This window comes from Scyliorhinus canicula, chromosome 2 (assembly GCF_902713615.1).
Source record: "Scyliorhinus canicula chromosome 2, sScyCan1.1, whole genome shotgun sequence".
Taxonomy (NCBI): Eukaryota; Metazoa; Chordata; class Chondrichthyes; order Carcharhiniformes; family Scyliorhinidae; genus Scyliorhinus; species Scyliorhinus canicula.
The window spans coordinates 49,101,694-49,119,087 of record NC_052147.1 but is presented as its reverse complement, the minus strand read 5'-3'; the positions used below and the strand labels follow the sequence as shown (position 1 = coordinate 49,119,087).

Here is a 17,394-nt window from a genome sequence, read left to right as displayed (position 1 = left end):
ATCCAAAGACGTGCAGCTTAGGTGGATTGGCCATGCTAAATTAACCTTAGTGACCAAAAAGGATACGAGTTATTGGGTAACGCGGATAGGGTGGAAGTGAGGCCTTAAGTGGGTCGGTGCAGACTCGATGGGCTGAATGGCCTCCTTCTGCACTGCATGTTCTATGTTCCTCTCCAATTGTTCCTACTACTTTCATTGTGACTGCCTGTGACCGCCTCTGGAGTTTGTTTTTAAATCATAGAATCCCTACAGTGCAGGAGGCCACTCAGCCCATTAGGTCCACACTGACCCTCTGAAAGAGCACCACCGAAATCCACTTACCTACCCTATCCCAACAACCCCTTAACCTAACCTGCACATCCCTGGACACAGAGGCGATTTAGCATGGCCAATCCACCTAACCTGGACTGTGGGAGGGAACCGGAGCACCCGGGAGGAAACCCACGCAGACACGGGGGAAAATGTACAACTCTACACAGACAGTCACCCAAAGCCGGAATTCCCGGGTCCCTGGCGGGAGTTGAAGGCATTTGGTAAGAAATTGATAAGTAACTCGGATGTAAATGCAACTCAAAACAAGCTGGAGTTTATTACAATTAAAAGCTAACCTATGTTTGGCTTACAGGGTCAGAGTTAAATAACTAGTCTTGGCACTAGTTTAATTTTAAAGAAGCCATCCCCTATGGACAAGCCCTCCGTATACACAGGATCTGCTCAGACGAGGAGGAGCGTAACAGACACCTACAGATGCTGAAAGATGCTCTTGTACGAACGGGATATGGCGCTCGACTCATCGATCGACAGTTCCAACGCGCCACAGCAAAAACCGCACCGACCTCCTCAGAAGACAAACACGGGACACCACTGACAGAGTACCCTTCGTCGTCCAGTACTTTCCTGGGGTGGAGAAACTACGACATCTTCTTCACAGCCTTCAACACATCATCAATAAAGATGAACATCTTGCCAAGGTCATCCCCACACCCCAACTACTGGCCTTCAAACAACTGCGCAACCTCAAACAAACCATTGTTTGCAGCAAATTACCCAGCCTTCAGAACAGCGACCACGACACCACACAACCCTGCCAGGGCAATCTCTGCAAGACATGCCAGATCATCGACTTGGATACCACCATTACACGTGGTAACACCACCCACCAGGTACACGGCACATACTCGTGCGACTCGACCAATGTAGTCTACCTCTTACGCTGCAGGAAAGGATGTCCCGAAGCGTGGTACATTGGCGAGACCATGCAGACACTGCGACAACGAATGAACGGGCATCATGCAACAATCACCAGGCAGGAATGTTCCCTTCCAGTCGGGGAACACTTCAGCAGTCAAGGGCATTCAGCCTCTGATCTCCGGGTAAGCGTTCTCCAAGGCGGTCTTCAGGACACGCGACAACGCAGAATTGCCAAACAATAACTTATAGCTAAGTTCCGCACGCATGAATGCGGCCTCAACCGGGATCTTGGATTCATGTCGCATTACATCCACCCCCCACCATCTGGCCTGGACTTGCAAAATCCTACCAACTGTTCTGGCTTGAGACAATTCACACCTCTTTAACCTGTGATTATCCCTCGCCCTGGATCTGTAATGATTTGATTACCTGCAAATGCTCGCATTCCAAGCATTGTCCAGCATCTGACTTTGTCTATATAAATGTTTCTGGAACATACCTCTCCATTCACCCGAGAAAGGAGCTGCGCTCCGAAAGCTCGTGTTTGTAACAAACCTGTTGGACTTTAACCTGGTGTTGTAAGACTTCTTACCTGTTCTTCTAGATTGTAGAGATTGGTGATTTGGAAGGTGTTCGTTGATTTGGAAGGTGTTCCCCAAGGAACCTTGAGTTCCTGCAGTGCATCCTGTAGATGGTAAATACTGCGGGCACCATTTGTCAGTGGGGTAGGGAGTGAATGTTTGTGGAAGGGGTAGCAATCAAGCGGATTGTTTTGTTCTGAATGAAGTCAAGCTTTAAATGCTGGAGCTGCACTCATCCAGCAAGGGGAGATTATTCCATTACACTCCTGACTTGTTTCTTGTAGATGGTGGACAAGCTTTGGAGAGTCAAGAGGTGAGTTACTCACTGCAGGAATCCTAACCATTGACCTGTGCTGGTAGCCACAGTATTTATATAGCTAGCCCAGTTCAGTTTCTAGTCAATGGCAACTATCAAGAGTTTGATCGTGGGGATTCAGCTATGGTAATGCCATTTAATATTAAGGGATGATGGTTAGACCCTCTCTTATTGGAAATGGTCATTGCCTTGCACTTGTGTGGCCTGAATGTTACTTGTCGCTTGTCAGCTCAAGTCTGGATATCATCCAGGTCTTGCAGCATTTGGATATGGACGGTTTCAGTATCTGAGTCGTCATGAATGGCACTGAACATTGTGCAGTACCATTGTGCGAAGTCATCAGAAAACATCCCCACTTTTGACCTTATGAGGGAAGGAAAGTAATTGATGAAGCTGAAGATGGTTGGACCATGGACACTACCTTGAGGAGCCCTGAGGTGATGTTTTGGAGCGGAGTGATGATTGATTCCCAACCACCATCATCATCATCTTCCTTTCTGACCGGTATGACTCCAACCAATGGAAGGGTTCCCCCACAATTCCCATTGACTCCAGTTTAGCTAGGGCTCCTTGATGCCATACTCGGTCAAATGCTGCCTTGCGTCAAGGGCAGTCACTGTGTCTTTCAGCTCCTTTGTCCATGTTTGAACCAAGGCTGGAAAGAGGTTGAGAACTGAATGACCCTGGCGGATCTCAAACTGATCCATCTGTGAGCAAGATATTGGTCCATAAGGTGTAGGAGCAGAAGTAAGCCATTCAACAGGATCATGGCTGATCTGCTATCATACTGAACTCCACTTTCCTGCCTTATCCCATAACTGATGAAAAATCTGGTCTATCTCAGCCTTGAACATACTTAACGACCCAGCTCTCTGTGATAAAGAATTACACAATAGTACAGTTACTGCTGAGCAAGTGCTGCTTGATCGTGGTGTTGATGACCTCTTCCATCACTTGATCGCGAGTAGACTGCCAGAGGCGGTAATTGGTGGCCACTTTGGATTTATCCTGCTTTTTATGTCCATACCTGGACAATTTTCTATATTGCTGATTAAAGTTGTAGCTGGACTGGAAGAGCTTGACTTGTGACTCAGCAAGTTCTGGAGCACTAGTCTTCAGTACTGTTGCCGAAATATTGTCAAGACCAACAGCCTTCGCAATATCCAGTGACTTCAGCTCTTGATATCACGGCGAGTGAATCAAATTGGCTGAAGACAGAAATCTGTGATACTGGAGACCTCTGGAGGAGGCAGAGATGGATCATCCATTCGTCACGTCTCACTGAAGATTTTTGCGAATGATTCTGTTTTCTTAAATTTTTCCAATTGTGGGGTAATTTAGCGTGGCCAATTCACCTACCCTGCACATCTTTGGTTGTGGGGTGAAACTCACACAGACACGGGGAGAATGTGCAAACTCCACACGGACAGTGACCCAGAGCCAGGATCAAACCAGAGTCCTCGTCGCCATGAGAAAGCAATGCTAACCACTGTGCCATCGTGCAAATGCTTCAGTCTCATCTCTTGCACAGAAGTGCTGGGCTTCTGCATCAATGAGGACAGGGGTATTGCCCCCTCTTCTGCTCAACAAATTTATCTTTTCTGTTCTCACTATCACGGCATTTCTTTCTCAAATTTCTCACTTTTTTCCTTTACCATCTAGCACCCATGGATGGAATCATAGAATGTTTAAAAGCACAGAAAGAGACCATTTGGTCAGAGTTTCTAAGAGTCTTTGCAAAAGCTACTTAGCAAGTTCCACTCTCCCCAGTCTTTTCCCTTGGCTCTATATTTTTTCCCCCCTAGGTGCTTATCCAATTATCTTTTGGAAACGATGTTTGAATATGCCTTGAGCACATTCTCGGCAGTGCACCCAGCGGCTGACGCACTCGCTGCTTTTTCTCGTGTTGTTGTTGGTTCTGATGCCAATCATATTAAATGTGTCTCCTCTTGCTCATGGCCTTTCCACTAATACAACAAATTATATTTATATAGCACGAACAAACTAAAATATCACACAGTGTTGTAAGCAAAATGATATCAAATCACAGAAGGTGATATTGGGTCAAATGACAAAAAGCTTGGTCAAAGAGATATACTAGGAGCATTTTTAACTATGAAAATGAGGTTGGAGGCAGAGAAGTGTATGGATAAAATTCTAGAATTTAGGGCCTAGACAACTGAATGTTTACCAAGGTTGGGGTGATTCTGGCTCAACAGGCCAACATATCTTGGTGGGTATAGGGTCTGGAAAGGTTTACAAGGATATAGGTCTTGGAGTGATTTGAAAACAAGAATAAGAATTTTAAGATCAAGATGTTCCTTGACTGGAAGCCAAAGCAGATTAGCAGGGATGAGGGGTGAAATGGGACTTGGTGTAAATTAAGACATCAGCAGCAGAGGTTTGGATTACCTCATCTTTAGAGGCTAGAATGTGGGTCGCAGCCGGGGTGTATTGGAATAGTCAAATATAAAGGTAAAGGTTGCATAAATTTGGGTATCAGCAGCAGGGGCGCTGATCAGGGACAAAGTCATGCAACGAGAGGTGGATACAGGCAGTCTTAGTGGTGGCACGACTATGAGGCTTGAAGCTTATCTCCGGGTCAAATGTAACACCAAGGCTGCAAATGGATTGGCTTAATCTCAGATTGCTGCTAGGGAGAGGTATGGAGGGTGAAGTTAGGGAACATGGTTTGGAGTGCTGTCTGCACAAAATAGCTTCTGACTGTACTGCATGTCGCATCAACAGTCTGATAATTCGTCAACACTTTCTTTCCATTGACTCTGTTTAGACTGGGGTCAGCAACCTGAATAACTAGATGAGCCATTTTTTGAAATATATTCTAAAGAGCTGCAGTGCTGTTGCTCAATGCCCACAATAATGAAAAACAAAAGCAGAGGCAACACCTTTAAAATGCTTGATATTAATCTTCATTTTTTCACTTCTTTGTAGCCACTTCAACCCTTCCAATTATGCCCATTTTTAACATGCTAAATTCAAACATTAATCAAGGCCGATCGATCGTAATATTCTGCACAGTCCTGCTGATGAACGTTGATTTTTTTGTTTTAGTAAAACAACAAAATCAAAGGCCACAGTTAAGTCCCATATAGATGTACATATCTATGCCTGTAAACATGTGCGATAAGCCAGAAAGCAATACATAAGCCATCAACACTATGGCACATGACAAGATTTTGCTTAGCAAAAGAATGCTATGATTTTTGATGCAAGGAAATTATACAATTTTACATTTTCGTGATCAAACATTTTACAAGTTCTCGCTATTACCTGCTAAAATATCAATCATGAAGGACATTTCTAGACATGTGATATTCTTTTAAAATTAGAAACCTATAGGTAAAATTTGAGATAGAAAAAAAGACTCAATCAATCTAAGTCAGGAGCCACATTTGGCTCCGGAGCTGCAGGTTGCTGATCCTTGTTCGATAATCCCTATAATTCTGACTCTCTACCATGAAAACACTTCCACTACTGACATCAAGCGCCGAGCTGTTTTTCTGTTTTCTTTTCACAATACAAACATACTCCTTCCCAGCCATCTGTCACATATCCAATTTCATACTTACATTCCAGCCTGCAGAGAAACCAACTACACATATGGAAGGGTTTGCATTCATTATATGTCATTTTCAGTATTTTATACACATCATATAGATTCCACAAAATTTTATGAACGTGTGTACAATATATTATAGAAATAATGCATTTTATATATTTCAGATGAAGTTTAATCTCACATTTCCAATATTTTGTAAGCCTTTATATAAAACTTTGAATGTACAGTTTTATTGCAACTTCCAATTACTGTCACTTATTTATTACAATTTCTATATACCACACGACTATAACTCATCTGTTCTCAGCAGCACAAATTGGAAGATGATATGAAATGAAAAGGAGTGCTGGAATCGGACAGTAGCTCAAAGCTTACACACCAAGTTGGGTGAAAATGAGAAAAGAAACTTGAAATGTGATGTAGACATTGTGAAAGATAAATAAAGAACACTTATAATTCATGAATGGGAGTCAGAGTATGACATTCACAATTCAGGGCAATGGTCTACAAAGCAAGAGTACTGAACCAAAATAGTGTCAGAGCTTCTGCTAATCTAATGGTATTGTACTCTGGTGAGATGACCTCTGATGAGAGGTCCACCAGAGAAAACTTCAAAAATTGGTAAAAGTGGAAAGAAGAGCTCAGGCATGATTGTGAAGGCCTGAGAATGCCCTATTTTCCATAAAGTTTGTAATGGTTTTAAAAATAAAATATCACAATTTTAAGTAAAAATTGTGAAAAAAATTGCCCCTTTTTATGTGTTTTTGCGTAACATGTTACATTGCTTTCCTTGTCGGGAATTATGTATCAGTTCTTCCATAGGTCTTGTACCTACACTTATCACCATCCACTTGTCAGGAGAAACAAAGAAAGGTCTCACACAGACTGGGAAGCAGCATGCACAGTTAAAGAATGCAAGAGGGGCTTAATGAAGTTTCAATTTTCCTCCTTACTGTTCCTAGAAAATTGCTGCTCTCGAAATACGATAAATCTTCAAATTATTTAAAATATTTGGGATCCTCTGGCTGCTGCACTTGCATTCCTCCCCAATTTGTCGGCATATGGGGAAGGCCTAGATCTAAAATATAACTGGACCATAAGAAAAGGGTCTTCACAAGCAGCTGTGTTCTTACTGTTCCACACACCAACAGTTGACATTGGACCATTGTTGGAATTGCAACTCTCAAAGTGAGTGCAGATTATTCCATCACACTCCTGACATATTCCTTGTAGGAGGTGGAAAGGTAAGAGACGAGTCACTCACCAAAGAATACGAAGTCATGGCATTTAAGTGGCTGGTCTGGTACAGTTTCTGGCGAATATGAATCTCCAGGATATTAATGGCGAGGGGTATGCTCATTCTCATGTTCAAATCAGTGGGTGATGCTTGAATGGAATGGATGTTACCAAATCAGCCAAATTTGGATGCACTCTAAGCCTGCTGTACGAGTATGGACTGCTCCATTATCTGAGGAATTGTGAATTAAATTGAATACTGCAATCATCAGCGAACATCCCCACTTCAAACTCTAGGTTGGAAAGAAGTTCATTGACAAGCTGCTTGAGATGTTTGGACCCAAGATACTGTTCTGAGAGCATGTAGCCATGATCCGGGCTTTGATATTGGCCTGCAATGACCACAATCAACTTTCTTCTGTGCTAGATATGACTAGCCATTGAAGAACTCTGATGCCCACTGATTTCAATCTTGGGCTTAATGAGGTCTTACTCACTCAAATGCTGCCTTAATGTCAAGGACAATCATTCTCACCTCAATCGCTGGAATTCAGCTCTTTATCCATGTTTGAATCACGGTTGTAGTGAGGTGTGGAGCCAGGAGATTCTGGCAGAACCCAATCTGAGCATCAATGAGCAGCTTATTGGGATGTGCCATTTGATAACACTATTGATGACTCTTATGACCTTGCTGATGATTCAGAGTATGCCGATGCAATAATAATTGGCAGGGTTTGATTTGTCAAAGGGATTTGATGAGCATTTTTCCATATTATAGGATATCTGCTAGTATTATGATTGTACTGGGACAACTTTGTGAATGGCAAAGCATTGGTCTTCATACGATAGCTGGGATGTTATTGCGGTCAATTGTCTGTCTGGGGTTCAGTGCACTGACATTTCTTTGTGTCATTAGGACTGAATTGAATTAGCTGAAAATAGGCATCTCAAGAGTAAAAAGAGAAGAGTCATCTAATTGGCACTTCCGGCTTGAAAGTGGTTGTGCAATATTTCAACCTGACCTTGTATACTTGCACGCTGGGCTCTACCATTTTTGAGGCTGGGGCTGTCCTTCGGGGCCTTATCCATTCATTGCTCAAAACCATTCACAACTGAATGTGGTGGAACTACAGAACTTTGACCCGCACTGTCGGTTGAGAGATTTTTCAGCTCTAATAGGCTACTTTTGCTGTCTAGCATATGCATGTTGTCTTGTGTGGCAGCTACACATCCAGATATGCATTATGCTGCTCCAGTCAGGGTCTTCCGAACTCCTCACTGACCTAATGTTGACTCATCTGGCTTGGTAGCAATCAAGGAGCAGTGGCCATGACAAGTCGTAAGATTAGAATGCTAAGATATAGCTTAGTAGCTTGCTAGGACACTTCAGGGAATGATCACGTATAGGTCAGAACGGATAAGGATCTAAAAGAATATCAGATGATCCAACAGCTTCATGGCCATTTTAGCTTTACCTTTTTACTCCCTTTCTGAAACTACTGTTATTCTTGGAATACTCCACAGATCTGGCTCATCTGTGGAGAGAGAAGCAGCACTGACACTTCAAGTCTGTGATTTTGTTTTCATCAGAACTGGGAAAAGCTAGAAATACAACACATTTTGGGCAAGTGAAAAATCCATTTTATTTCTAACTTCGGCCAGTTCTGAAAAATCACAACCCTGAAGTGCTAACTCTTGTTTTTTCTTTCCATGGATAATATAACCAGGCCTGCTGAGTATTTTCCTAATTTAATTTTTAATTCAGATATCCAATATCTGCCCTATTTTCTGGCTCAAAAAGTGTCACTTGGGGTTTTGAATTTATTATCCAAATTATTAGTCGAAACCGCAGCTTCAAGTCAACAATGTAACTGCTGTGCTATTGTAATTTTCAAAATGGCTATGTACACAGTGCTTCCAAAGGTAACAGCACCAGTTAGAGAATAATCTGCTTATCTGAAGTCCTGGTGATGTTCAACAGATATAGCTTGATTCAAAACAATAATATCTCTCAATGTTGGAAAAATTATTTAAACATCCTTACATTTAAGTGAATTTAATTGGCCCACTTTACATAACTGCCTTACAGAAATGCAAGGTAAACAGCAAGTGGCACAGGAACGCTGGGCCTGAAGGCACAATATTAGACAACAGGTCTATACCACGTCCGACTGTCTGTAATGACTCTCGGATGGCCTCATTTTTTTAAATTCATAAAAATGCCATGATTTTACAGTTCATGTCTTAAAAGCGGATTCAACGCGTTTTATGAATACTACATATCTCAAGGCTGGGATCATGCAATTGTGTTCCTGATGCCTCTGGTCCTTTATGACGCTCAGCCCTCGAAAGACCGGCATGTTAGAATGGGAATAAACCTCAAAGTATGGCTCAGCCACATTCTGATTGGAGTAAGCTCCTTAAGGATGGTTCCAGCACATTATAACGGGAATAATTAGCTCCTGAAACATAGCTTTGGCACATTGTTTCCGTGTGCCGGATGCGGACTTGTGAACAGTCCCTGACTGCAGGCTGCTCACTCACCATTATCCCTGTACACCATGCCGATAGTTCCTCCGGTATTTATCACCAGCACTTGAACCTCACTCGGGCTGTCTGCCGACTCCAGGCTGTAGCTGCTTGACCGCCGACGGGGTCGGCGCCTCTGTGCCTGGACACTGGCAGACGGACGGGGCACATGAGATCCATTGCGGGCAGCAGAGCACTCCGATTCCAGCAGGTCGAGCCTGGTGTTGGACAGCGCGCTGGAGAGCGACGAAATGCTGCAACTGGAACCGGAACTCGGGACAGTGAACTTCTCCGCCATCAGAGCAAAAGCAGACTGAGGAACCAGGAGAAGCAAAAGGAGGCGGTGTAAGCAGAGCCAATCAGACCATAGCCTGACGTCAATATACTCAATAACACTCCTTCTCTAACACACACTGTGCTTTCGATTAATAAACACCCGCCTCCAATTATACACCGTGCATTCAATTCCCCATTCTACCTCACACACCGTGCGTTTAAATCTCACTGTACCCCTTCTCCCTCCCCTGCCCATAATACTCAATTATACGACCCCCTAAGAAACATATCAATTATCACCCTCTATGCTCTGCACTGGTCTACACTCCAAGATCTGTTGTTGTCTCTGAACAGCTGCTCGATAAGTTTATCTAACTAACAGCAACCCCTCCCTCTGCTGCTACTATGGGCTTATCTTGTAACTGGTTCACTGGTTTTTCAGCTTCAGATAAGGTCTGGTTTCCTGGCCAAAGTCCACTTCCTCACTGTCTCTGGATGTTATGGCGACCTCCAACTTTGCCTCTTTTTGTCCTATAATTCCTGAATAATATGACTTCAGTACCACAGCAATACTTCCAGAAGTGCATCCTCTTGAGACGACCTTCCAAATTGGCTTCTGAGGCTCACAGTCTACACCCATCTGCAAACTTGGACATTAGTTTGGAAATGCTTTATGAATGACTCCCTCATGATTTGGAAACCCTGTATCAAATCTCCTGCTGTACCATCAATTACCACAAGACGAGAATGGTGGAACAATCAAGGCTTTATTGAACAAGATGTTGTGCCTCCTGTAGCTGGAACTAGAATGGCTGCAGCACAGGAGAGCACACTTTAGATGCTGCCTGCTGGGTGGAGCCAGCAAGCAGGGATTTACCGTTGTACCTGCAATATACGGGCAGTGCCTTAGTACACACAATATAACACTAGTGGTGTCTATCACATTCACCCCGTTAAAAAGAGTCCGGCGGGGGTGACGAAAACATTACAAATTAAGTCTGTCAGGGGCATTGACCCTCCGCCGTGATCGCCTCAGTCCTGGTGGTGATGTGAGTGCCGACATATTCACCTGCGACTCCGGGAGCGTGTTGTCCTCATCTTCGTCACCCGAGTGGATTCAGTGGGAGGACGGATCCTGCTGGGGTGGGGGCTGCGGTGAGGTTCACTGGAGGTTGGGTGAGTGGCACAGGGGTGAATGAGGAAAGCTGTGTCAGGTCGGGGGTGGTGGGTGGGAACCCAGCGGGTGCCAGGTCCCAGAGAGAGAATGTGTCTTGGCACCCGTCGGGTGGGGGGGGGGGGGGGACGTAGGCATACTGCGGGTTTGTATGTAGGTAGTCTTTTTCAATCAAGGGGTCCGATTTATGGCTCTCACATGCTTCCAGAGGAGGACGGGTCCAAAACTGTCAGCCATGTTGGGAGCGAGACCCCGGAGGTGGACTTCCTGGGGGAGGCAAACACACGTTTGTGAGGGGTTTCATTAGTGGCGGTGCAGAGGAGCGACTGGATGGAGTGGAGCGCATCGGGGAGGACCTTCTGCCAGCGGGAGACCGGGAGATTTTCTGACCGCAGGGCCAGCAGGACAGCCTTCCAGACCGTCCCGTTCTCCCTCTCCACCTGCCCGTTTCCCCGGGGGTTGTAGCTGGTCGTCCTGCTCGAGGCGATGCCCTTGCTGAGCAGGAACTGACGCAGCTCATCGCTCATGAAAGAGGATCCCCGGTCGCTGTAGATGTAGGTGGGAAACCGAACAGAGTGAAGATGCTGTGCAGGGTTTTGATTACCGTGGCAGAAGGCATGTCGGGGCATCGGATGGCAAAAGGGAATCGGGAGTCCTGATCAATCACGTTGAGGAAGTACATGTTGCGATCGGTGGAGGGGAGGGGCCCTTTGAAGTCCACGATGAGGTGTTCAAAGGGGCGGGAGGCCTTCATCAGGTGCGCTCTATCTGGCCGGTAGAAGTGCGGCTTGCACTCTGCACCGACTTGGCAGTCTCTGGTGAAGGTCCTGACCTCCTCAATGGAGTAGGGCAGGTTGCGTGCCTTGACAAAATGGAAGAACCGGGTGACCCACGGGTGGCAGAGGTCATAGTGGAGAGGCCGGAGTCGGTCCACTTGTGCGCTGGCACATGTACCGCGGGATAGGGCGTACTGCGGGATAGGGCATCAGGGGGCTCGTTGAGCTTCCCTGGGTTATACAAGATCACATAATTATAGGTGGAGAGATTGATCCTCCACCTCAAGATCTTGTCATTTTTGATTATCTTGTATTATTAAACAGGAAGGCAACTGACCATTGGGTCAGTGAGGAGAGCGAATCTCCTGCCGGCCAGGTAATGCCTCCAATGTCGCACAGCTTCCACAATGGCTTTGACCTCCTTTTCGACAGAGGAGTGCCGAATTTCAGAAGCATGGAGGGTACGGGAAAAGAAGGCCACAGGCCTGCCCGCCTGTTTGAGGGTGGCGGCCAGAGCTACATCCGATGCGTTTCTCTCCATCTGAAAGGGGAGGGACTCGTCGACTGCGTGCATCATGGCTTTGGCGATGTCCGCCTTGATGTGGTTGAAGGCCCAGCGGGCTTCAGCCGTCAGGGGAAAAACTGTGGACTTGATGAGTGGGCGGGCCTTGTCCGCATAATTAGGGACCCACTGGGCGTAATATGAGAAGGACCCCAGGCATCGTTTCAGGGCCTTGGGGCAGTGGGAGTTCCAGGAGGGGGCGCATGCAGTCGGGGCGGGCCCTAGGACTCCAATTTCCACAATGTAGCCAAGGATGGCTAAGCGGTTGGTGCGGAACACGCATTTCTCCTTATTGTATGTGAGAATTAGGAGTTTGGCGGTATGGAGAAATTTTTAGAGGTTTGCATCGTGGTCCTGCTGGTTGTGGCCACAGATGGCGGCGTTATCTAGGCACAGGAAGGTGGCCCACAGCCCGTACTGCTCAACCATTCGGTCCATCTCTTGCTGGAAGACCAAGACCCCATTGGTAACTCCGAAGGGAACTCTGAGGAAGTGGTAGAGGCGGCCGTCTGCTTCGAAGGCAGTATATTGGCGGTTCTCCGGGTGGCTCGGGAGCTGGTGGTAGGCGGACTTCAAGTCAACTGTGGAGAAGACTCAATACTGCGCAATCTGATTGACCATGTCAGATACGCGTGGGAGGGGGTGCGCGTCGAGCTGCGTGTACCGATTGATAGTCTGACTGTAGTCAATGACCATCCTGTGTTTCTCCCCAGTCTTTACTACTACCACTTGGGCTCTCCAGGGGCTGTTTCTGGCCTCAATGATCCCTTCCCGCAGAAGCCGTTGGACCTCTGACCTGATGAAGGCCCTGTCCTGGGCACTGTACCATCTGCTCCTAGTGGTGACGGGTTAGCAGTCCGGGGTGAGGTTTGCAAACAGGGAAGGTGGATCGACCTCAAGGGTCGTGAGGCCGCAGACAGGGGGGGGGGGGGGGGCAGGGGTCCGCCGAATTTCACAGTCAGGCTTTGGAGATGGCACTGAAAATCCAGGCCGAGCAACAGGGCAGCGCAGAGGTGGGGGAGGACGTACAGCCGGAAGTTGCTGAACTCTGGACGGTGAGGGCGCAATACAGTACCCCCAGATTTCAATGGAATGGGATCGGATCCGCAGGCCACGGAGATTTTGTGTAACGGGGTGTACTGGGAGGGAGCAGCGCCTTACCGTAGCGAGGTGGATGAAACTCTGTGCTCCCTGAGTCAAAGAGGCAGGTCGTCTCGTGCCCGTTGATCTTCACCGTCGTCGTAGAGGTCGCGAGGTTGCGGGGCCGAGACTGATCCAGGGTAATGGAGGTGAGTTGCGGAAGATGCTGGCTGGTCCTGGGCTGAACAGCGGTGGCGGCGGTAGCGGTAGGCTGCAAACGGTCATACGAGCAGGGGTCTGGAAGCGCGGTCCAAAATGGCGCCGAAGATGGCGTCACCCATATGGCAGGCAGCAAAGATAGCGGTGCCCCATGGGCTGCACGTGGCTTGTGGTGGACAAGATGGCGGCGCCCACTGGCTGCACGTGGCTTGCGGAGGGGAAGATGGCGGTGCCCCTGGGTCACACGTGGAGCGTGTAGAAATGCAGGGCCTGGAAACAGTGACGACCGACCGGGCCTGGCAAACGGAAACAAAATGCCCTTTCTTCCCATCCCCGTTGCAGGTCGAGCTCCGTGCCGGGAAGCGCTGCCTGGGGTGTTTGCTTTGCCCACAAAAATAACACTTGGGGGCCCCCCAGAGTTGGCTGGCTGCCGCCACAGCGCAGGCTTGCTGCGAGCTGGAGTCGACAGCTGGTGGTCCCTTCAGGAGCGTCATCGCTTCGGAGTAGGTGGGCGCATCCCGGATGAGGGGAAAAATGTCAGGGCTCACCCATGAGAAGTGGACTTGGAGCTTTGCGAGTCTGAGGGTTCTTCAGTGGCTGCTCTGAGGTAGCCTTCGAAGCAGGCTACTCAGTGGTCGAAGGTGGATGTGGCGTTGGATGAGTGAGGGCTCAGCTGCAGACGATCAGGCTTGATGAGGAGATCCATCTTTTAAAATCTTGTTCAATAAATTGATGTACCATCAATTACCAAGAGACGAGAATGGTGGAACAATCGAGGCTTTATTGAACAAGATGTGCCTCCTGTAGCTGGAACCAGAATGGCTGCAGCGCAGGAGAGCACACACTTTTATACGCTGCCTGCTGGGCGGAGCCAGCAGGCAGGGATTTACCGTTGTATCTGTAATATATGGGCAGTGCCGTAATACAGACAATATAACACTATTGTCTACCACATCTCCTCTTAACATTCTCCTCTTCAAGGAGAACACCCAGCTTCTCCTATCTATTGACATAGTTGAAGTCCTCATTCCTGGAACCATTCTCATGAATCTTGTCTTCACCCTCTCTAATGCCTTCACATCTTTCCGAAAGCAGGTACCCGCTACAGCACATAATATTCCAGTTGAGGCCAAAGTAGTAGTTTATGTTTTTATCACATCCTTGCATGTGTACTCAAATCACCCTATTTATAAGGCCCAGGAAGCCATTGGCTTTATTAACAAATTTCTCTACCTTCCATGGTTTGTGTACATATGCCTGCACCCACTTTGTACCCTTTAGTTTATTTTCTCACATTTTTTAAACCAAAATGAATTATTTCATACTTCTCCACATGAAATTTCATCTACCATTTGTCCGTCTGAAGTTTATCACTATCCTTCTTACAGTTCACAATACTTTCGAAATGTGTCATCTACAAATTGTGTCCTATGCAGCGATACCTGGGGCACCCGACTATATGCTTTCCTCCAGTCCGAAAAACAACTGTTCACCACTACTTTGTTTCCTGTCACTCAGCCAATTTTATATCCATACTGCTGCTATCCCTTTTATTCCATGGGCTAATTTATCACACACCTGTTATATGCCCCTAAACCAGGGGCTGGTTTAGCTCACCAGGCTAAATCGCTGGCTTTTAAAGCAGACCAAGCAGGCCAGCAGCACGGTTTGATTCCCGTACCAGCCTCCCCGGACAGGCGCCGGAATGTGGCGACTAGGGGCTTTTCACAGTAACTTCATTGAAGCCTACTCGTGACAATAAGCGATTTTCATTTCATTTCATTTTCATTTCATTTCATTTCATTTATCAAATAACTTGATGTACAGCACATCAACAGCATTAAGCTCATCAATTATCTGTCACCTCATCAAAAACTCACAAGTTTAACAAATCCATGCTGGCTTTCCTTAATTATTCCACATTTTCCGAGAGACTGTTAATTGTATCTCGAATGACTGCTTCTGAAAGCAATCCAGCCACCAAGGAACGGACATGTCCACGCTGACTCTTAGCAACATTTACAGATGCACCATAGAAAGCATCCTAGCTGGCTGCATCACAGCCTGGTATGGCAACTGCTCGGCCCAAGACCGCAAGAAACTTCAGAGAGTCGTGAACACAGCCCAGTTCATCACACAAACCTGCCTCCCAGCCATTGACTCTATCTACACTTCCTGCTGCCTTGGGAAAGCGGGCAGCATAATCAAAGACCCTCCCATCCGGCTTACTTACTCTTCCAACTTCTTCCATCGGGCAGGAGATACAAAAGTCTGAGAACATGCACAGATTCAAAAACAGCTTCTTCCCTGCTGTTATCAGACTCCTAAACGACCCTCTTATGGACTGACCTGATTAATACTATACTTCTGTATGTTTCATCCGATGCCAGTGTCTATGTATTTACTTTGTGGACCTTGTGTTGCTCGAATATTTATTTTATTTTTATTTTATTTTCATGTACTAAATGATCTGTTTGAGCTGCTAGCAGAAAAATACTTTTCACTGTACCTCGGTACATAATTAAAAAATTCAATTGACTGGTCTGAAATTACTGGGCTTATCCTTGCACATTTTTTGAACAATTGCAATTATCTAGTCGTCTGACACCATCTCTATGTCTGAGTAGAATTGGAAGATTATGACCAGTGTCTCCACAAATTCTACCCTTGTGTCCCTCAATATCCTTGGATGCATATCATCTGTCCCTGGCAACATATCAACTCAACAGTTGAGCCAGCCTATTCAATACATCTTCTATCAGTTTTTAGTGGATCCAATGTCTGAGCTACCACCTCTTTCACTATGGCATTCTCCCTGTGTCTGTATGGGTCTCACCCCCACAACCCAAAAGATGTTTCGGGGATGTGGATTGGCCACACTAAATTGCCTAGCTCCTCCTTTTAACTATTTATATGCCTACTTTTTGATCCCATTTTTATTCATCAGTTTTTCTCCAGCCGTTTTTCTTTGATTTTTCCACTTCCCTTCTGAATCTTCTATATTCGACTAGCATTCTCAATTCTGACATATGTCACATTCAACATTTATTTGCTTCATCTTGCTCCTTTGTCTCTTACAGCAGGAAAATATCTTTATTATACCCAAACTATCTCCTTGTTAAAGGTGGTCCATTCTTCTGTCAACAGTTTTGTCTGACAATTGTTAATTCCAAATTATCTAGGTCAGATTCTGTACTCTCCCCCAATTAGTTTGCTCTTCCCCAACTAATTATTTTTACTTGGGATTGCTCCTTGTCCTTTTCCATGGCCAACGTAAACGCTGTGATACTATAATTTATGTTCCCCTACTGACACTTCTTCATTCTCCAGAATCAGATCCAACAATGCTTCCTTCCTCCTTATGAACATTCAACTGCTGGCTGAATTGTTTCGGCCATCAACTTGGAGAAAATTATACATAGAGAAACAAATATGTAAGAAATTCCTTCCTCCTTGGGACTGGAAACATACTGATCTAAAAACACACTTCAGAAATTCTTGTCCCTCTCTGCCTTTACACTTTTAGTATCCCTGTCTATATATCGATAATTGAAGTCTCCATTATAACTAATTTTCCATCTGTCATTTGTTTCTCTGTATTGTAGCCACCTAAGATGGCCACAAACGGACACAAAATGGAAGACTGCAAAGAGTGCAGGGAAAACGGACATGTTAAAGAGCAAACAGCTTGCAGAAGCAATTATGCATTAGACAATTGCAGAAACCAGTTTCCTGACAGCTGCAGAGATCAGGCAGCGCTGTAAATGGGAAAGCCGTTAACATAGTAATGAGGTGATACCGGGCAGTTCCAGGTACAATGGATACAATTAAGTATCAATTGATACTTTTAATAGCGAACCAGACACGATGGAGC

General features: G+C 45.9%; 1 protein-coding gene across 2 annotated transcripts in view; it reads right to left on the bottom strand.

Moving 5' to 3' along the window:
• aspg (asparaginase homolog (S. cerevisiae)) overlaps positions 1-9,778 on the bottom strand; it is a 124,108-nt gene extending 114,330 nt beyond the window's left edge. Inside the window, exon 1 of one of the 2 annotated variants that reach the window (XM_038777863.1) lies at positions 9,449-9,778. In XM_038777863.1, the coding sequence (XP_038633791.1) occupies positions 9,449-9,731 (283 nt within the window). In that variant the 5' untranslated portion in view covers positions 9,732-9,778. The remainder of the gene's footprint in view (positions 1-9,448) is intronic. The other variant, XM_038777870.1, reaches the window with a different exon arrangement.
• Between the last annotated feature and the right edge of the window lie 7,616 nt (positions 9,779-17,394).